Source organism: Bos javanicus, chromosome 18 (genome assembly GCF_032452875.1).
Source record: "Bos javanicus breed banteng chromosome 18, ARS-OSU_banteng_1.0, whole genome shotgun sequence".
In the NCBI taxonomy this organism is placed as follows: domain Eukaryota; kingdom Metazoa; phylum Chordata; class Mammalia; order Artiodactyla; family Bovidae; genus Bos; species Bos javanicus.
The window spans coordinates 57,661,233-57,679,676 of NC_083885.1; the positions used below are offsets into that span (position 1 = coordinate 57,661,233).

Here is an 18,444-nt window from a genome sequence, read left to right on the forward strand (position 1 = left end):
CGCCCGCCTCCCCGCCCCGACAGAAGACCAATCGGGAGGCCGGGAGGCAGAGTCACCAGCAGACGCGGGCCAGTGGGAAGCGGCCCCTGAGGAGGGAGGCGGAACCCGGAGAAGAAGGGACAGGAGCTTTGGGAAGGGGGCGTGGCCGGGAACTGGGGGAAAGGTCTTGCAGGGGCGGGACGCATCCCAAACTTTTTTTCCCCGAAGCCTTCGGGGGTCGGTCCCCTCCCCGAGATCCCCACCTCTTACTCTCCTTCTCGAGAGTGGTGAGAGCGGAAGTGCTTGTGTCTCCGAGCTCTGAGTCCGCAGGCCCCTCCGTTCTCTCCACGCTCGTATTCCTCATCCCCTGCACGATCGCACCTCTGCGTACCCTCCGGTCCGTCCTCCCCCTCCTCCGCCTCCACTTTCCCCGCAAGTCTGCGTCCCTACCTCCTCTCCACGCGCCCCCTTGTCCCCTTCTGATTCCACAAGCTCCGTGTCCCTGTTCTCATCAAAACCCATGTCCTTGGTCCAACCCACATCGGAATCTCTCTGCGTCCCCCATGTCTCCACTTCCCCTGTAGTTTCGCGTCCTTAGTTCCTCCCTGAGCTTCCAAGTACCCCCGTGTGCGCATCCTCGGGTCCCCCAGAAAGTCATGTGAGGCCGGCTGGCAGTGGGAGCCAATCCTTTATTCTGCCCCCAGGCAGCTGCGGTCATAAGCACACGGGGAATCCACTGATGGCATCCGTGCTCTGCATGATCATGTCCGCCAGCAGAAAGCAGAAGCCTGGTGGGAAGGGGAACGGAAGGCGGGTGGAGCAGGGTGGGTCCTGGCGCAGATGACAAGGAGGGCCCCGGGGACTGGGGTTTGGGGTTCCAAGGGCCCAGAGTGGAGGGTGTTAGGAAGTCCCTGGGAGGGCAGCTGGGAAGTCTTTGCAAGGAGCGGGGTGGGGCCCTCGGGGAAGTCTCCTCTCTACCCTCTTCCGCTGTCCAGGTTACCCGCGAGAATAGAGAAGGGTAAAGCCAGCCACCCCAAAAAATAGGACCAGGAATAGAAGACATCGTCTTTCCATGCATTCTTCACTGTGTAGACTGTCAGGGCGATCAGCAGAAGCAGGCCTGGGCCCCACCCGGCCGCTAGGTGAGCGTGGCCGGGGGGCACCCAGGCCCCACCCTGACCGCGCCCACCGCCCTGGCCACGCCCTTCTCGCCCACCTTCAGGCCCCCTTCTTCCCGCCCCCGCCCCTGACCCCTCCCCCTCGAAGCCTGTCCTCCGGAGCCCCGCCCCGCTCCTGGGCTCTCTCTTCCAGGCCCACCTTATGCCATCTCACCCGAGATAAAGAATACGGCACACGTGGTCTGACCCCGCGAGTAGCCCTCGCTGCACAGAAGCCGCAGCCCCATCACCAAGCCCATGATGCCGCAACCCGCCGCCAGCACCATGCACGCCCCGGTCACCGCCAGCGTGCCTGGGGAAAGCGGACCGCGTCAACAACCTCTGCTGGCGCCGCTCCTGCCCATCACCCCAACCCGTCGGTTCCGGGCTGGGAGCAGAGTCAGGGGTTTGGATGGGGACTCGGAAGTTACATCATGAGGGGAGGTTAATGTTGCAACTGGGAAGCAGGTCCCAGAGTGGGGGTTCGTGGTGGCCTCGGTCACGGAGGGGCCGAAGTGGAAAGAGCAGGGGGGTGGGGGCGCTGCAGGATGTGGTGTCAGGTGAGGGGGCAGCTGTGGTCAGTGCTGGGGGCTGTCTGTTCACGGGGAGGTGGGGGGACGGGGGGGGGGGACGGGGGGCGGGGATCTGAAAGCTGGGCCGCAGGGCCTCACTATCGCAGGGGATGTTGGAGCAGATGCCCTCGTTACACTCCTGCCAAAGGCCACTGTGGCCCCCGGAGTAGCGGATCCAGTAGTTGGAGGCAGTGGACAGAACGATGAAGGAGTTGGCCAAGAAGCCCAGCATGGTGCCCCCACTCTGAAGGCTCCGCTTCACCCCCATGCCAGGGGGACTGCTGCCAAGGATCACGCCTGCAAGACTGACCCATGCCCTGCTCAACCCCAGGTCCCTGGGACCCCCTCCTGCATGCCCCTCCATATCCCAGATGACTACTCCTTCACCCCTGCCTGGGGCTTCTACTTCTGGGGACCCCTCTCAGGCCCCACCCAGACCTAAGACTGACCACCTTCCCCTCAGGCACCACAGCTTAGGAACCTCCCTTCTGTCCAGAGACCTGTGTCCCCTAGTGGGTGTGCCTTCCTAACACCCCACCTCTGTGCACACTCACCTATATGACTCACCCCCAGTTCCCCAGGGTTCTTGGACAGGGCCCAGAGGTGTGAGAGAAGGGAGACTATGTCTCTATGAGGCAGAATTCCAGAACCCCCCCTCTCCTAGCAGCCATTTAAAGAGATAACCACTCACCCAGATATACACACACACACACAGGGGCAGCTCTTCTGGCAAAGTGACAGAGTCAGTGTTAGGTGGCAAGTCCGGGGGAGTCTGAGGGCCTTGACACAGTAGCCCGTGTCCTTCTAGAAACTTCCCTTCCCTTGACCCCCATAAGCTCTCCTGGTCCCCAGCTCTTTGTGCCCTCCCAAGCCCCCAGGCAGCCTCCTGCCCCTCCTCCTCCCTCTGCTTCTCCTGGAGAACTCCATTCTGCATCTTCTTACCAGGTGAGCTCCAGGGACGTCTGATGCTTTGAGAGCATCCCAAACCCTATCTCCAGTCTAGGTCCTCATCTGCTTCCAACCATCTCTCAGACCCTGACCCTCAACCACATCCCCACTGAGCTTGGCGTGTGACCATGCTGTGGCTCAGTCCTATCTGACTCTCTGTGACTGTGTGGACTCTAGCCCATCAGGCTCCTCTGTCCGTGGGACTTTCCAGGCAAGAATACTGGAGTGGGTTGCCATTTCCTCCTCCAGGGGATCTTCCCCACCCAGGGATAGAACCAGAGTGTCCTGCATGTCCTGCACTGGCAGGCAGATTTTATTTTATTTTATGTTATTTTTTTTTTACCACTGAGCAACCTGGGAAGCCCCATTGAGCTCAGCATCTTCCACCAAACCAGGGAGGCCCCTGGGATCCCACCCAGTTAGTTGGACCACACCCTTGGGCACTCTCCTTGTCCCCTTCCTGCTCCTTGCCCTACAAAGTCCTTGGGTCCCTGAGTCCAGTTCCTCCTGCCCCCCCTCCGAATCTTTTTTTTTAATAATTTTATTTATTTATTTACTTCTCTGTTGCACTGGGTCTTTGTTGCTGTGCTTAGGCTTTCTCTAGTTGCCGCAAGCAGGGGCTACTCTTTGATGCAGGGTCCTGGCTTCTCATTGCGGTGATTTCTCTTGTAGCAGAGCACAGATTCTAAGCACACGGCTTCAGTAGTTACAGAGTGTAGGCTCAGTAGTTGTGGCTCGTGGGCCCAGTTGCTCCAAAGCACGTAGAATCTTCCTGGACCAGGGATCGAACCTGTGTCCCCTGTATTGGCAGGCGGGTTCCTGTCCACTTCTCCACCAGGGAAGTCCCTCCCCCCGCCCCGAATCTTTCTGGCTCCTCCTTTCCTTCTTGTGCCCTGGCCCCAGTGCAACCTTGTCCTGTCTCATGTCCCTCCTGTTGGATTGCCAGTCTTTTTTCTCTCCCCTTCTGGCCTCCAGAGTTGGGGGGAAGGGTGCAGAGTAGGGGGCTTTCTGGCACCCAGACCAGATGCTGTCCCTCCCCTGCTCCACCCTTAGCTCCCCATCACCCTCAAGAGAGTCAACTGTGGGGTTAAAGGTGCTACTTCTCACCCATCCTCATTTCCTGTCACCCCTCACATTCGACAGTGGACCACAAAGTGCTGTTGCCCATCTTCTGAAAACTCCCAGCCTCTCCATGCCTCCACTTTGGGGTCCCTCTGCCTGCATTACCTTCCCTCGGCCCTGGAGAAGTTCCTAAACACAGTCTCCCCAGAAAGCTCACCCCCACACCCCACCTCTCCCCTAAACACAGCCAGTCCTCCTGCCATACCGGCCCTGGGCTCTGCCTGCCCCCGTGGGACTTGGAGCCCCTGGCAGGCAGGGCCCAGTCTGAGTCACCTCGGCATCCACGGTGGAAGGCGCAGCAGAAAGGAGGCGCTCAGGAAAAGCCAGCTGAAGGAGTGAATTTATTAATGAAATGAACAAGGACTAAGGATGAACGGCAGGGTGACTAAATCAGAGAGGGAGCCGAAAGAAAAGAACTAAAAAGAGGAAGATACAGGAAAGACTTCCGTGTTGGCCCAGGGGTTAAGACTCTGTGCTTCCACTCCAGGGGGAGCAGGTTCAATCCCTGGTCCAGGAAGTTTGCATGCCATGCAGCCAAAAAGAAAAAAAAAAAGACATAGGGAAGAAAAGAGATGGAAGGACAAAGAAGAGAGACAGCAAGGGCCCTGGGGCCATGCCCGAGCCTAGACTGGTCCCCACACTGGGTAGGAGCTCCTGGAGGGCAGGGCAGGTGGCAGGACTGACTCCCCTCTGGGTGCCCGGCGTCACCCACCATGGAGCTGGCATGTCATCGGTTTATGTCGCAGCTGCATGACCCTTTGAATAACCAGATCCCGGCAAATTTTTGTTGAATGAATGAAGCCACAAAGGAAGAAGCCTGTGCAGGCTGGGAGTCAGGGCAGGCTGGCTGGAAGGAGAGCCAGCTGTTGCTTAACAGAGCTCTAAGGCCATCCTTCGGTTCACACGGCCTCGTAGTCGGGCCGGTGGGTCGTGCAGTGAGCGCCCAGACTCAGGCCACCTGGGGTAGCAGAGAAAAGTTAGATACTTGCTCCTCGTCTGCTCCCTCAGAGCCCCCAGCCAGCCCCATCCCCAGCCCGCCCTCCCCACCCCCCAGCCAGCCCCCACTCCACCCCAGCCAGCCCCTCAAGCCAGCCCCAGAACTCCCCAGGCAGCAATCACAATCACCTGTACAGAGAAAGAGGAGAGTTGAAACCCAGCCCAGGTAGAAGGACCATGAGAAGAAGCTCTGGACCTGGGGGTTTGCAGGCTGGTTCCACCGCTCAATGGTGTAGACCGTCATGGCCACTATCAAGGACAGGGCTGGGGATGGAGACATGAAGGTCGGCTCAGCCCCCCTGCAGCAGCTCCCCCTCCTCAGCACCCCTACCTCCCCATCCCCCAAGCCCAGCACTGAGTCCTCACCTCCAGCAAAGCCCATGAAGGTGGAGACAATGGGGCCGCGTCCAGGGGCAGACAGTGAAGGGATGCAAGACATGACCAGAAAGGCCGTGGAGATCAGGCCCCACAGGACGGCCAGGATGCAGAAGCTCTGCGTCACGTGGATGTAGCCTGTTCGGAGATGGCACCCCTGACTGCCCGTCCCCGCAGGCCTTTCCCTGCACCAAGACCACCCCGCCAGCCCTTACCTGCTACTGAGACTTGATCCTTGCTGGGCCAGAGGCCCGAGTGAGATGAAAACCCGGGCCCCTGGGCCGCAAACCAGAAATTCGTGCTCACGGCCACTAAGAGGGACACCAGGCCCAGGGAGCTGGTGAGGAGGGCCAAGGACCGGCAGGGCTCCATGGGGGTGAAGTCTGGGTTCCTGGGTCCTGGGTGACAACGACGAAGCTGGTGATCTAGCCTCCTGGGTCTCTGAGAGAGGAGGAAGTCTGTTCCCCCTCTGCCCCAGACTCCTGGGTCCTCTGGTCTCAAGAAAGAGAAACCAGCAAGCGCTAGGGGTGGCTGGGGGGTGGTCTTTGCTCCTCAACGTCAGGCCCGTTCGGTCTCAGCCTGTCCCAGGCAGCTGCTCTGTGTGATACACCCTGCCTTCCTGGCTTGCATCGACACCCGTCCCCCCAACCCCGCCCCTCTCTGAGGTTTCCCTTGCCCTGGACGGTGGTGGCAGGGGTTGGCCTTGAAGATGTCGCATTGTCACTGGTTTGGAACTTGTCTGTCTCCACAGAAGCCTCTCTACCTGCTGCCCTTGGGGGCCTCCGCACCAGAGGGGCTTCCTGGAAAAGGTGAGAGAGAGAGATGGGGGTGGGTAGAGGGGTGAGCAGAGGGGGCATGCGGTGAGTGAGGCTGGGGTGTGAGTTAGATGGGAGGGGAGGTGTGACTAGAGGGAGACAGTTGGGGGAATGCATCATGCTTTCCTGTGATTCTGCAATTTTCCGTTCTGGGAGGTGGGGGCCCCCAGTTCTAGGGTCTCTGCAAAAAGAGAGGGGGCAGTTGGCAAGGATGCTGGGAGCTGTAGGAGGAAGGTGCTAGAAGCCTAGACTCTAGGTGCTGAACTCAGACTCCCAGCTTATTGCTTGGAGCTTGTGCTGTGGGGGAAGATAGACAGTGACCACAGTCTGAAAGTTCGCAGAGGGGAAGACATGCCCACATCCTGATACAAATGAGTTCACAAACAGCTCGGCCAAGAGTAAGGCGTTCAGCCCGGTGGGCTTCGTCACCGGGATCGGGGTTTCTGTGGTCCGGGGGAGGAGGGGCGATGGGTAAAGGATGTCGGGGCAAGACTTTCCGGCCCTCCCTGCCTCAACCAGCGTCAGGCCCTGGGCCCCACCTCAGGCATAAGGGGAAGGTGTCATGGCCCCGGGGGGTGGGGAGGCGCAGACCCTAACCTTATCTCTGTGAAGCAGGAGTGACCTGGAACAGGACTGCTGTCCTGAAGAGGAACTGAGCCGACAGTCCCAGGACAGCTATCGAAGGGGAGAATGAGAGTGACTGCAGGAGGCCGGTCCTCTTCCTTAGCTGGAGGGTCCAGTTTGCAGAGTTTGGCCCCCATCTAGATCCTCACCACGTGGGCAACTGGTCACTCCTGAGAACACGTTCCGGAGGCTCCTGGAAGGAGATCGGGTCATGGGCAGCTGGGGCACCATCTCGAAAGCGGTGATGGACCCGGCTTCTGTGAGGAGCAGCTGGACAGGCTTCAGGAAGTCTGGCCTGAGGGCATGTGATGATCACATGCTCAGAACCCATCTGTGATCTTCTGTTTTTCCTCTTTTTCTCCCCACCACGTCTCTCCCATTTTCTCTTTTGGCCTTACTCAGTGGTTTGTGGGATCTTAGTTCCCCAATCAGGGACTGAACCCGGGCTCCTGGCAGCGAGAGCAGAGTCCTAACCACTGGACCACCAGGGAAATGTCCTCCTCTGTGATCTCGACCCCATCCCAAGCCCAACCTCATCCTAACCCCAGCTCCAATCCCATTTTGAGCCCCATTCCTATCCTCCAACCCCATTCTCATTCCCAAACCCAACCCCAAACTCAATCCCATCTTTTCTTTTTGGCTGCACCCTGAGGTTTGCAGGATCTTAGTTCCCTCACCAGGGACTGAACCCAGGTCCCCAAATCCTAACCACTGGACCACCAGGAAATTCTCTCAATCCCATCCTTAACCCCAGTTTCAATCCCAAACTTCCACTCCAACCCCAAACTCAACCCCATCTCAAACCCCAAACATAACCCCATTCTCATTCCCAAACCCAACTCTATACTCAGCCTGATGCCCAAACACAACCCATATAAAACTCCTGAGTTTAACCCCAACCCTCTCCTCCCACCTAACTGCTTTCTTAATCCCAACCCAACCCCAATCTAAACCCCATCCCCAAACCCAAATCCATCCTCACATTTAACCCTCTTCTCATTTCTATACCTACACCAGTTCTACCCCTACTTCCTTCTTCATGCCTCTCCCCACCCCAGTAATTCCTACCTCAATCCACACACCCCTCCATTTTTACCTTCATCCTACCTCCAGGTCCAAGCCACTGGAGGACTTAGAGCAGAAGGGGGACAAGATATGAATCATGTTTTAATAAAAATTCTTTTAAAAGTCTAAAAACAAAGCTGCAGAAGGTGCAGAGAAAAAGGAACCCTCTTACACTGTTGGTGGGAATGTAAATTGGTACACCCACTATGGAGAACAGTGGAGGTTCCTCAAAAGACTAAAAATAGGACTTCCCTGGTGGCACAGTGAATGGGAATCCACCTGCCACTGGTGGGTGGTGGGGGATGTGAGTTCCATCCCTGGTCTGGGAAGATCCCACATGCCACGGACCAACTAAGTCCATGTGTATTGAGCCTGCACTCATTTAGGAAGATGTTGGTAAGAGCAGATGTGGGGTGTGAGAGAGATCAGGAGCTCAGCTTTAGACTGACATGTGAAAATTGAGATGCTTCTTCGAGTGGGAATGTTGAGCAACTAGTAGTTGAAGCTGTAAGTCTGAAATTATAACATTATTGTTATTACTAGAGTCATTGTTGTTCAGTTGCTAACTCATGTCCAGCTCTTTGTGACCCCATGAACTGCTGCACACCAGGCTTCCCTGTCCATCGCCAACTCCCGGAGTTTACTCAAACTCATGTCCATTGAGTCAGTGATGCCATCTAACCATCTCATCCACTGTTTCCCCCCTTCTCCTTTTGCCCTCAATCTTTCCCAGCATCAGGATCTTTTCCAATAAGTCAGCTCTTCGAATTAGGTGGCCAGAGTATTGGAGCTTCAGCTTCATCATCAGTCCTTTGAATGAATATTCAGGGTTGATTTCCTTTAGGATGGACTGATTTGATCTTGCAGTCCAAGGGACTCTCAAGAGCCTTTTCCAGCTCCACAGTGGGAAAGCATCAATTCTTTGGCGCTTATTCTTCTTTCTGGTCCAGCTCTCACATCCGTACACAACTATTGGAAAAACCATAGCTTTCAGCCCCTATAAATTCCTGGAGTAAGTCTCAGTAAATATTTCTACTTAAATAGGCTTCAATAAATTATAATTAAAGAAGACTTTGTGCTTGCTTTGGCAGCATATATTCTAAAGAGGAAAAGAGGAAGACTTCAATTGCTATAATTACTAGAGGAAGCCTCTATAAATACAGTATTATTGTTATTTGAGGAGGGCCTAATAAATATGTCTAGAGAGTAAGCCTCTATTAATATAACAGTTCCTAACATAGGCTGCAATAAATATTCTTATTATTGGAACTAGCTTTCTAAACAGTCTTATTGTTTTATGATAAGCATTAGTAAATCTCATGGCAGTAGGCATGAGTTTGTTGAATGAACTAACAAATGAGTGAATGAAGAGAAGGTCAAGGTCATGAATGATGGATGAAGAGGCAGCTGCAGGAGGAGGTGCAGGTCAGACTTCTAGTGTTTATTCTTGGAGGGGCTCATCCATGGAGGGACAGGAAGTTGGGAGAACCAACTGGAGATGGCATGAGTAGGCAAGGACATTGTTTTTTTCACAGATTTTTTTTTTTTTTCCAGCTATGCTATGCAGCACGTGGGATCTTAATTCCCCCACCAGGGATTGAACTCAGGCCCCCTGCATTGGAAGCTCAGAGTCTTAACCATTGGACCACCAGGAAAGTCCCACAGATGTTGTCATCTATCCTATTATCCTCTTGTGATATTGTGATGTATAATAAGTATATTTTGGTCTTTGTCCCCACTTCCGGCATCTAGAAAAAAGAAGTAAGTTCTGGTGGCTCAGATGGTAAAGAATCTGCCTGCAAGGCGGGAGACCTGGGTTCAACCTCTGGGTTGGGAAGATTCCCTGGAGAAGCAAATGGCTACCCACTCCTGTATTCTTGCCTGGGAAATCCCATGGATAGAGGAGTCTGGCTAGCTACAGTCCATGGGATCACAAAGAGTCGAACACCACTGAGTGACTAACATTTTCACTTTCAACTTTCTGGCATTCAGATCCTTAAAGCCTAAAATTTCCTAAATTGTGAGGGCAATCAAGGTGTCTCGTGTTATATTAGTGTGCTGACTGGGACCACCCCTCCTTAACCGAAGGGAGGGGGCTGGTTGCCAGGGGGACCAAGCACTCCATTAGAGGGTCAGAACTTGCAGTCCCAACACCTGACCTCCTGGGAGGAAAGAGAAGTTGGAAATTGAACTTAGTCACCAATGACCAATGATGTTCTCAATCATAATTGAGTAATGCAGCCTCCATAACAGCCCAAAAGGAGAGGGTTCAGAGAGCTTCTGAGGTTGGTGAACTTGTGCTTTTGGTGGGAAGAGTGACCTACTTGGAGAGAGCATGGAAGTTGCAGGCCCCTTCCCGCTTACCTTACCCTGGGCATCCCTTCCACCTGGATGTTCTGAGTTAGATTCTTTTATAACACACTGGTGACCTAGTAAGTACAACGTTTCTCTGAGTTCTGTGAGCTGCAAATGAATCGAACCCCCTCAGGGGGTCGTGGGGATCTCTCATCTCTTGCTAGCCCTTCAGAAGCACAGGTGGCAACCTGGACGTGTGACAGGTGTCTGTAGTGGGGGGTGGTCTTACAGGGCTGTCTTTAACCTCTGTGATCTGTCAGTTTCTTCAGGTAGATTGTATCTGAATTGAGTTAATTGCTTGGTGATGTGGGGAAAACACACACACAGAACATACGGGGACCTCTCTAGTGGTCCAGTGGCGAAGACTCCATGCTCCCAATGCAGGGAGCCCAGGTTCCATCCCTGGGGAGGGAACTAGACCCAGCATGCCGCCGCAACTAAGACCTGGTGCAGCCAAAAAAAAAAAAAAAAGAATTGGACTTACATACATCAGCTTCCTAGCAGTTGTGAGTGAGCCTAGGAAATTCCCTGGCAGTCACCCTGTGGTTAGAACTCCATGCTTCCACTGCAGGGGGCCTGGGTTCCATGCCTGGTTGGGGAACTAAGACCCACAAGCTGCCCTCGTGCCTATGTGCTAAGTCATTTCAGTCGTGTCCTACTCTTTTCGACCCTATGGACTGTAGCCCACCAGACTCCTCTGTCTGTGGGATTTTCCAGACAAGAATACTGGCATGGGTTGCCATGCCCTCCTCCAGGGGATCTTCCCAACCCAGGGATCAAACCTGCGTCTCCTAGGTCTCCTGCATTGGCAGGTGGATTCTTTCCCACTAATGCCACCTGGGAAGCTACTACAAGCTGCATGATGTGGCCAAAAAAAAAAAAAATAAAGAAGTGGAACCTAGTAGCAGGGGCCTGTGTGGTTTATTCTGGTGCCCACCCCTACAGGAATCAAACAGCTTGGGCTACTATAATACAACCACTCCTGCCCCATTCACCACAATCACCCCTCTTTCTCTCTACCCCAAGCCCTCAGGGACCACATTTCAGTAGTTTCAACCAGTTTTATTAGACTCCAAAAAGCCGCTCTAATGGATATCCCATTTCTCTAACAACCCCCCAGCGGGTGGGGTTGTAGGTCTTCTCAACTGCCTCCCCCAGGCCCCAGTCTTGCTCCCTTCCCCTTGGGACACAGGAGTCAGGGGTCCCCACCCAGCGTCCGGGACCAAGCCCCCTCACGCCCCCTAGGAACCAGGACTTCAGGCCTCTAGGCCCTTCCCCTCCTCTTCAGTGACCAGACTTCTACTTCCAGGTGCAGTCGGGGCACACATTTGGGCTCAGCGGGGAGTGGACAGGCGCCGACATTCATGCATCCGGTAGGCACACATGTAGAAAATTCCTGCACGAGAAGAGACCCCAGTGGACCCCGCCCTAAGCCCTCCCAACCCTCCATCTCCCCAGCCAGCCCAAGATCCCAACACAGTATTCCCTTTCTCCCTGATTGTCTGCAGGGATTGGAGTCTGTTTTCTGGCTCAGTGCTGGGCGCCCTGTCTGGGACTCCCCATCATTTTGCCCTCCTGGGTGCTGCTGGCTGGGACACAGACACTGACCCACCCCCAAACCTGGTACCTGCAAAGAAGGTCATGAGCAGGGCTACCCAGCCCAGGATGTAGGACCAGGAAAAGCGCCAGTCCCCGAAGCGGCGACCCAGAAAGCTGACGGTGACTCCAGTGTAAATGGCCAAGGCCAGCAGGACGAAAAAGGCTGGAGAGGGCGGGAGATGGGGGTGTGTGTGGGAATGGGGTTGAGTTTAGAGATGGGGCTTCCCTGGTGACTCAGAAGACAAAGAATCTGCCTGCCATGCAGGAGACCCAGGTTCGATTCCTGGGTCAGGAAGATCCCCCAGAGGAGGGAATGGCTACCCACTCCAGTATTCTTGCCAGGAGAATCCCATGGACAGATGAGCCTGGCAGGCTACAGTTCCATGGAGTCACAAAGAGTCGGACATAACTTTTTGCTTTTAGAGATGGGAGTTGGAATGAGATTGAGAAGGGGGTATGGATGCAGAGAGGGATAAGGATGAGGATGGGGGCTGAGTTGAAAGTAGGAGTAAAAATGAATGGGGAGTAGGGTTAAGGGCAGGCATGGGGTGGGGTCATGTTGCGTCATAAAGAGTCTGACTAGTCTTCGTCTCTGGTTTCTGGGAGGGAAACTCTAAATCCTTGGAACTTTCTGAGTAATAGGAGTGTCTTTGTTTCTCTTGAGCCTCTCGAATCACACCTGAGTTTATATTGACGAGCAGAGATGACTCAGGGTGAGAGCTGGTCACCAGAAAAACCAACCGTAGGATGGAGGGTTGGGACTTGGAGCCACCTGGGATCACTCCAACCTCTGGGGAGGAGAAAGGAGCTGGAGACTGAGCTCAATCAGGTGGCCCATGACGCAATGAAACCGAAAGAAATGCAGGCCACTGCTGCTCACTGGGGCTTCCTGGTTGGTGAATATATGGATGTGCTGGGGTTGGAGGGTAGGGTGATGAGCCCCAACTCTATAGGGAGAGGGCATGGGAACTGTGTGTTGAGGACTCTCTCCAGCTTCACCCTATGCATTTCTTTAGTTGGCTGGTCTTGAGCTGTATTCTTGGTAATAAAACTGAAATGTTTAAGTATTATGCTTTCCTGGGTTCTGTGAGTTGTTCCAGCAAATTTTTGAACCTGAGTGGATCCTGGGAACCCCTGAATCTGTAGCTGAAGATCAAAAGTGCAAGTGGGCTGGGGACCCCACTTGCAGCTGAAGTAGGGGCAGTCTTGTTGGGAACTGTGCCTTTAAGCCTGTGGGGTCTGATGCCAGCTCCAGGTGACGAGTGCCAGAATGGAATGGCAGTACACTTAGGTGGTATAGGAATCAATGAGCGTTAGAAATAGTCATGAAGTTGTTGTTCGGAGTGGAGGTGGGATTCCTGTGCAGGTGGAGTTGAGAGTGAGGAGCAGTGGGGAATGGAAGCAGTGTTGGGGTGGGCATGGGTGGGGGTTGGAGCTGGGCAGGGAGTCAGGGAGAGGGGTAGGTGTAGGGTGCGGTTCACTCACTGGAGGCGAAAAACATGATGCCTGCAGAGAAGGGCCGGGAGAGGCGGGTGAAGGTGGGCTGCTGAGCGAAGGCCACGATGCCCATGATGATGCCGGAGGTGGCACAGAGGGAGGACAGGATCATGAAGGCCCGGGTGGCATTCCAGTATGCTGTAAGAGCACCCCACGGTCATTGCTGTGCTGCCCCTGCCCTCAGAGGGAAGGCTGCTACCTCTGAGGGCAGGAATGCCTTCCCCCTCTCCATATCCCTGACCCAACTCTTCCTTCACTGCTCTTCAAATGGCCCCCTCTTCACCTAGCAAACTCCTATTCATCCTCCAAAGCCCACCTCCCAGATCCCCTCCTCTAGGAAGCACTCCCTCACCCCTCAGGCACCATCGACACTCCCTCTTCTGGTTTGAGACTCTCTTTGTCTATCTCCCTCTCCAGCCTGATTGCTCCCTGAAGACAAGTACCTGGTTGATTCTACATCACAAACATGCCCAGCAGAGGCTTGTCTGAACAGGAGTCTGGAGAAATGTTTGTTGGATGAATGAATGAGTTAATGAATGAATACCAATTTCCCATATCCCCCTGCTACTCACTGTCTACCCTCTCTCTCATGTTCCCTTTCCCTTCCCTCATACCACTTGCCCATATCTAAAAATGTCCCACTTGTTTATTTCTAACTTGTTTATGATGTCTAACTCTCTGCACTGAGTTTTCGGCTCTGTAGGGACAAGGGTCTGGCTTTCTCATTCACTGCTGTATCCCCAGCATCTAGTGCCTGGCATGTAGTAGGTGTTCAGTAAACATGTTGAATGAATGGAGATCCCTGAGAACAGTCTTCATGATCTCAACTTCCACTTGGCAACTATCAAGTATGGACCAGGCTCTCTTTTCCTGTATGACCCTATTTATTCCTTTCAAGAGTCCTATGCTGTGTTTTCCTGCCCATTTTTTTTCAAGTGAAGGAAGGAATAGAGGCTCAGAGAGGCTCAGTGTTTTGCCCAAGGTTCCACCATTAGCAGAGAAACTAGAGTTGAAAGTCAAGCTCAAAACTCTCAGTCTTAACTACTTGGGGCCACCTGCTGGTCATACCCAGCTGACCATGAATCCAGAGAAGGCTTGAAAACCGGAATTTTCAACAAGAGCTGGAGGTCCAGATTTTAATGTAAAATCTCCAGATTTTTTAACACTGGCGTATTATAAAACAAAGACATCTCTTTGCCGACAAAGGTCTATATAGTCAAAGCTATGGTTTTTCCAGTAGTTGTATGTGGATGTGAGAACTGGACCATAAAGAAGGTTGAGCGCTGAAGAATTGATGCCTTTGAATTGTGGTGTTGGAGAAGACTCTTGAGAGTCCCTTGGACTGCAAGGAGATTAAACCAGTCAGTCCTGAAGGAAATCAACCCTGAATATTCACTGGAAGGACTGATGCCAAAGCTGAAGCTCCAATACTTCGGCCACCTGATGCAAAAAGCCAACTCACTGGAAAAGACCCTGAGGCTGGGAAAGACTGAAGGCAAAAGAAGGGGGTGGCAGAGGATGAGATGGTTATATAGCGTCACTGCACTGACTCAGTGGACATGAATCTGAGCAAACTCCAGGAGATAGTGAAGGACAAGGAAGCCTGGTGTGCTGCAGTCCACGGGGTCACAAAGAGTCAGACACAACTTAGCGACTGAACAATGATGACGACTTTGGAAACTTTAAAAATGTTATGAATACACGTCTAAGGTTGGGTTTGGCCCTGGGGAAGCACGCTCAGAACTCCTGCTCTAATTTTGGTGATTGGAGTACATCAGTCATACAATGAAAGAACAAGTTAAACCAGTTGTTTGGACAAATACTCAAAAATCTATTGGGGTGAGGTTGTCCCTGAGCCCCTCAGTCTCAGGGTCATGAAGGTGTCAAATGAACCGAAGACCTCCATCCAGCCTCCCTCTCTCCCTTCCCCGGCAAAGATAAGACAGAGAAGAAACTCAGAGCATCCCAGGGCGGGGGGTGGGGTGGGGTGGTTCCCAGTCTGAATCAGGAGGAATTGTAGAAGTGTGACAATGGATGCAGCCAGAAATGAAAAAGATACATGAGCCTTTTTCCCATGAGATACATGTCCCATGAGCCATCTCCCATGAGATACATGGGATCCTAAAAAGACACATGATTGGCAGATGGGGCTCTGAAACCAGTAGCCCAGGGCAAGTTTTTCCACTCCTCCCGCCTCAGTTTGCCGCTCTAGTGAATGGGCAGGTTTGGTGAGATGGGGTAGATGAAATCTCCTGCCACAAGCCTGTCACATCACAGGGCTCAGGGAAGGTGGGCTCCTCCTCCCAACCCCCTCCCCTTGCAGAAGAATTGGTTTTTCAAGGTCATGTATTCCGTCTTATTCATAGACACAAAGGAACTGCCTTCTTAGTGTTGTTGGGACAACTAAGGGAGTTAATCCAGGCAAAGTACTTAGTATAGCATGTAAGGCACAGTAACAATATGTGCCAGTTATTATCCAGTACTGCCATCACTGGATACATATAATATAGAACATTTGATACACTGTATATCATTAATATATTACATAACACATATTATATATGTGAGGTAATATAGTATATATCTCTATGTATCTCTCTCTCCAGGTATGAGATTCCCAGGTGGCGCAGTGGTAGAGAGCCAGCCTGCCAATGCAGGCGATGCAAGAGATTCCGGTTCAATCCCTGGGTTGGGAAGATCCCCTGGAGAAGGCAATGGCAACCCACTGCAGTATTCTTGCCTGGAGAATCCCTGGGACAGAGGAGCCTGGTGGGCTGCAGTCCACGGGGTCCTAAAGAGTTGAACATGACTGAGCACTCACAACTTCCATATATATGTGTATATATACACTTGACCCTTGAACAGCACAGGTTTGAACTGTGCAGGTCCACTTACACACAGATTTTTTTCCAATAAATACATACAGTACTACACGATCTGGGGTTGAATCCGCAGATGCAGAATTGTGGCTATGGACCCATGGCTGTGGAACAGCAGATACAGAGAGCTGACTGTGTGACTTGAGTATCCAGGGGTTTGGGTATCTACTACGGGTCCTGGAACCAATTCTCTGAGTATGCTGAGGGACTGAGGGATGACTGTACATACATACAAATATATACAGATAGGGAAAGAGGTACACAGAGATACATAGTACATTATAATAATTTATCAGAGAAGGCAATGGCACCCCACTCCAGTACTCTTGCCTGGAAAATCCCATGGATGGAGGAGCCTGGTAGGCTGCAGTCCATGGGGTGTCGAAGAGTCGGACATGACTGAGCAACTTCACTTTCACTTTTCACTTTCATGCATTGGAGAAGGAAATGGCAACCTACTCCAGTGTTCTTGCCTGGGGAATCCCAGGGACGGGGGAGCCTGGTGGGCTGCTGTCTATGGGGCTGCACAGAGTCGGACACAACTGAAGTGACTTAGCAGTAGCAGCAGCAGCAGTGCTTGAGTCTGGGTTCAGTCCATGAGCCAGGAAGATCCCCTGGAGAAAGGAATGGCTACCCACCCCAGTATTCTTGCCTGGGAAATCTCACGGACAGAGGAGCCTGTTGGGCTATGGTCCATGGGGTAGCAAAGAGTTGGACCCAACTGAACAACTGAGCACGCGTGCACATTAGTCCATCTACTGTAAGAACTATTTTTATCCCATTTTTGCAATATATAGTGTAATACATACACTATATGGGCTTCCCAGGTGCACTAGTGGTAAAGAACCTGCTGCCAATGCAGGAGACATAAGAAATGCAGGTTCTGTCTCTGGGTTGGGAAGATTCCCTGGAGAAGGGCATGGCAACCCATGCCAGTATTCTTGCCTGGGAAATCCCATGGACGAGGAGCCTGGTGGGCTACAGACCATAGGGTCACAAAGAGTCAGACATGACTGAAGCGACTTAGCAGCAACATATACACTATATATCTATATACACATATATACACACACACGTATACATATACACATATGTATTACATGGCTTGGCTCATAACAAATATTAAAAAATACCTCATCTAGCATAGCAAATTTAGGGTCTCTATTGCTTCTGCATCCTCCTAGTACTGAACAGAGTTCTTGACACATAATATTTAGAAAATGCTCTTTTGTCAGCCCTAGCCCCAACTGCTGTTACCTGACCTCTATTTCATGCCAGAAAATGTCACCTTCCTCCTTAACTTCTAAATCAGTACATCCTGTAATTGTACCAGAAAAAAAATACTGGAATCCCAACTCTGTCCCTTCCCTGCTGTGTGACCCTTGGGCTGGACCCTTTCCCTCTCTGAACCACAAGGTTCTCCATCTGCAAAACGGGGGGCCCTTCTGCTATAAGGTTCTGCCCTGAGGGAGGCTCTGGTCCCACGCAGAGCCCAGACCCCATCCCGGAGCCTCACCAATGCTCTCCGTTTGCAGATAGCACTTGGTACCCAGGCAGTATCGCCACAGGCCCTGGTGGGCAAAGGCCCCTGACAGCCGGTACTGCATCCAGTGGTCTGTCGCCGTGGCCACCACCAGGAGGATGGTCCCCACCCAGGCACAGAAGAGGCCGCCTCCCATGAAGCTGTACATGGTGACCTGTGGGTGAGGAGAGAAATAGGGTCATGAGCTGGACTCCCGGGTCCTGGGGGAGGTGAGGGCTGGGGGATCTGAGTCCTGGTTTGAAGGAGGAGGACCTGGGGACCTAGACTTCCAAATCCTAGGGTGGGGAGAGGGGGTGGGGGCTGGGACATCAGGTCCCAGTGGGAGCAAAGAACTGGGCACCTGGACCCCTGGCTCTGGGGGAGGAGAGCTTGAGGACTTAGACCTATGTGTCCTAGGGGAGACCAAGGCTGGGGGCCTAGACATCCCAGTCCTAAACTGGGAAGGGGCTAGACACTCCCTGCCCCTTGGGGCACCAAGTCTCTGGGGGGAAGGAGAGGGCTGGGGCCTGAACTCCCAGATTCGATGTAGAAGGGGGCTAGGCTAGGACCCACCAAGTCCCAGGGAAAGAAAGGAGTCCCAGCCACCTATGTTTGGGGGGAGGAGGGGGCCACGCCTAGTCCTTACCTGAGTAGCAGATTCTGCCGAGCCCTCCGTCTGCCTCAGCCCCTCTGAGCAGACTGAGCCTGGCCAGGTCGCTAGCCTCTCGGCTCCCCAGGTCCCCCCAAATCCCTTAAGCCTCCCCACACAATGGCCCCGCAGCCCAGCAGCTTCCAGCAGGCAGAGGCCCCCAGATGGAATTCGCTGAGGCAGGAATCCAGGCCCTGCCTCTCCGCAGCCCCTGGCCCCACTGGCCTCTCTCCGTGACCCTCCCAGCCACCCTGGCAGCCTTTCACAGGCCTGGCTCCCGGCACCCACTG

General features: G+C 53.4%; 3 protein-coding genes and 2 long non-coding RNA genes across 9 annotated transcripts; 2 read left to right on the plus strand and 3 right to left on the minus strand.

The window, feature by feature from the left end:
• The first annotated feature begins 6 nt into the window (after positions 1-6).
• LOC133230987 (uncharacterized) lies at positions 7-4,201 on the plus strand. The gene is made up of 2 exons (XR_009731006.1): positions 7-376; positions 684-4,201. It is a non-coding gene; the product is annotated as an uncharacterized LOC133230987 (long non-coding RNA).
• On the minus strand, positions 649-1,976 carry CLDND2 (claudin domain containing 2). Of its 2 annotated transcripts, none has more exons than XM_061389132.1 (4): positions 1,808-1,976; positions 1,312-1,449; positions 980-1,072; positions 649-767 (listed from the first exon to the last, which is right to left on the minus strand). In XM_061389132.1, the coding sequence occupies exons 1-4, from the start codon at positions 1,974-1,976 to the stop codon at positions 694-696; spliced, it is 474 nt and encodes a 157-aa protein (XP_061245116.1). In that variant the 3' UTR covers positions 649-693. The 2 variants fall into 2 exon arrangements, with proteins under 2 accessions (XP_061245116.1, XP_061245115.1); XM_061389131.1 differs by having other exon boundaries at positions 980-1,099.
• NKG7 (natural killer cell granule protein 7) lies at positions 4,101-6,651 on the minus strand. 2 transcript variants are annotated; one of them, XM_061389133.1, is made up of 5 exons: positions 6,562-6,651; positions 5,365-5,547; positions 5,141-5,287; positions 4,904-5,038; positions 4,101-4,736 (listed from the first exon to the last, which is right to left on the minus strand). In XM_061389133.1, the coding sequence occupies exons 2-5, from the start codon at positions 5,519-5,521 to the stop codon at positions 4,678-4,680; spliced, it is 498 nt and encodes a 165-aa protein (XP_061245117.1). In that variant the 5' UTR covers positions 5,522-5,547; positions 6,562-6,651; the 3' UTR covers positions 4,101-4,677. The 2 variants fall into 2 exon arrangements, with proteins under 2 accessions (XP_061245117.1, XP_061245118.1); XM_061389134.1 differs by having other exon boundaries at positions 5,365-5,590; positions 6,562-6,650.
• LOC133230989 (uncharacterized) lies at positions 5,869-15,580 on the plus strand. Of its 2 annotated transcripts, XR_009731007.1 has the most exons (4): positions 5,869-5,958; positions 6,580-11,381; positions 11,517-11,738; positions 13,522-15,580. It is a non-coding gene; the product is annotated as an uncharacterized LOC133230989 (long non-coding RNA). The 2 variants fall into 2 exon arrangements; XR_009731008.1 differs by lacking the exon at positions 11,517-11,738 and having other exon boundaries at positions 13,522-15,579.
• LIM2 (lens intrinsic membrane protein 2) lies at positions 11,056-18,420 on the minus strand. Of its 2 annotated transcripts, XM_061389130.1 has the most exons (5): positions 18,152-18,420; positions 17,500-17,680; positions 13,093-13,242; positions 11,636-11,770; positions 11,056-11,404 (listed from the first exon to the last, which is right to left on the minus strand). In XM_061389130.1, exons 2-5 carry the CDS (start codon positions 17,672-17,674, stop codon positions 11,343-11,345), a joined length of 522 nt encoding a protein of 173 aa, XP_061245114.1. In that variant the 5' UTR covers positions 17,675-17,680; positions 18,152-18,420; the 3' UTR covers positions 11,056-11,342. The 2 variants fall into 2 exon arrangements, with proteins under 2 accessions (XP_061245114.1, XP_061245113.1); XM_061389129.1 differs by having other exon boundaries at positions 11,056-11,770.
• Positions 18,421-18,444: the final 24 nt, after the last annotated feature.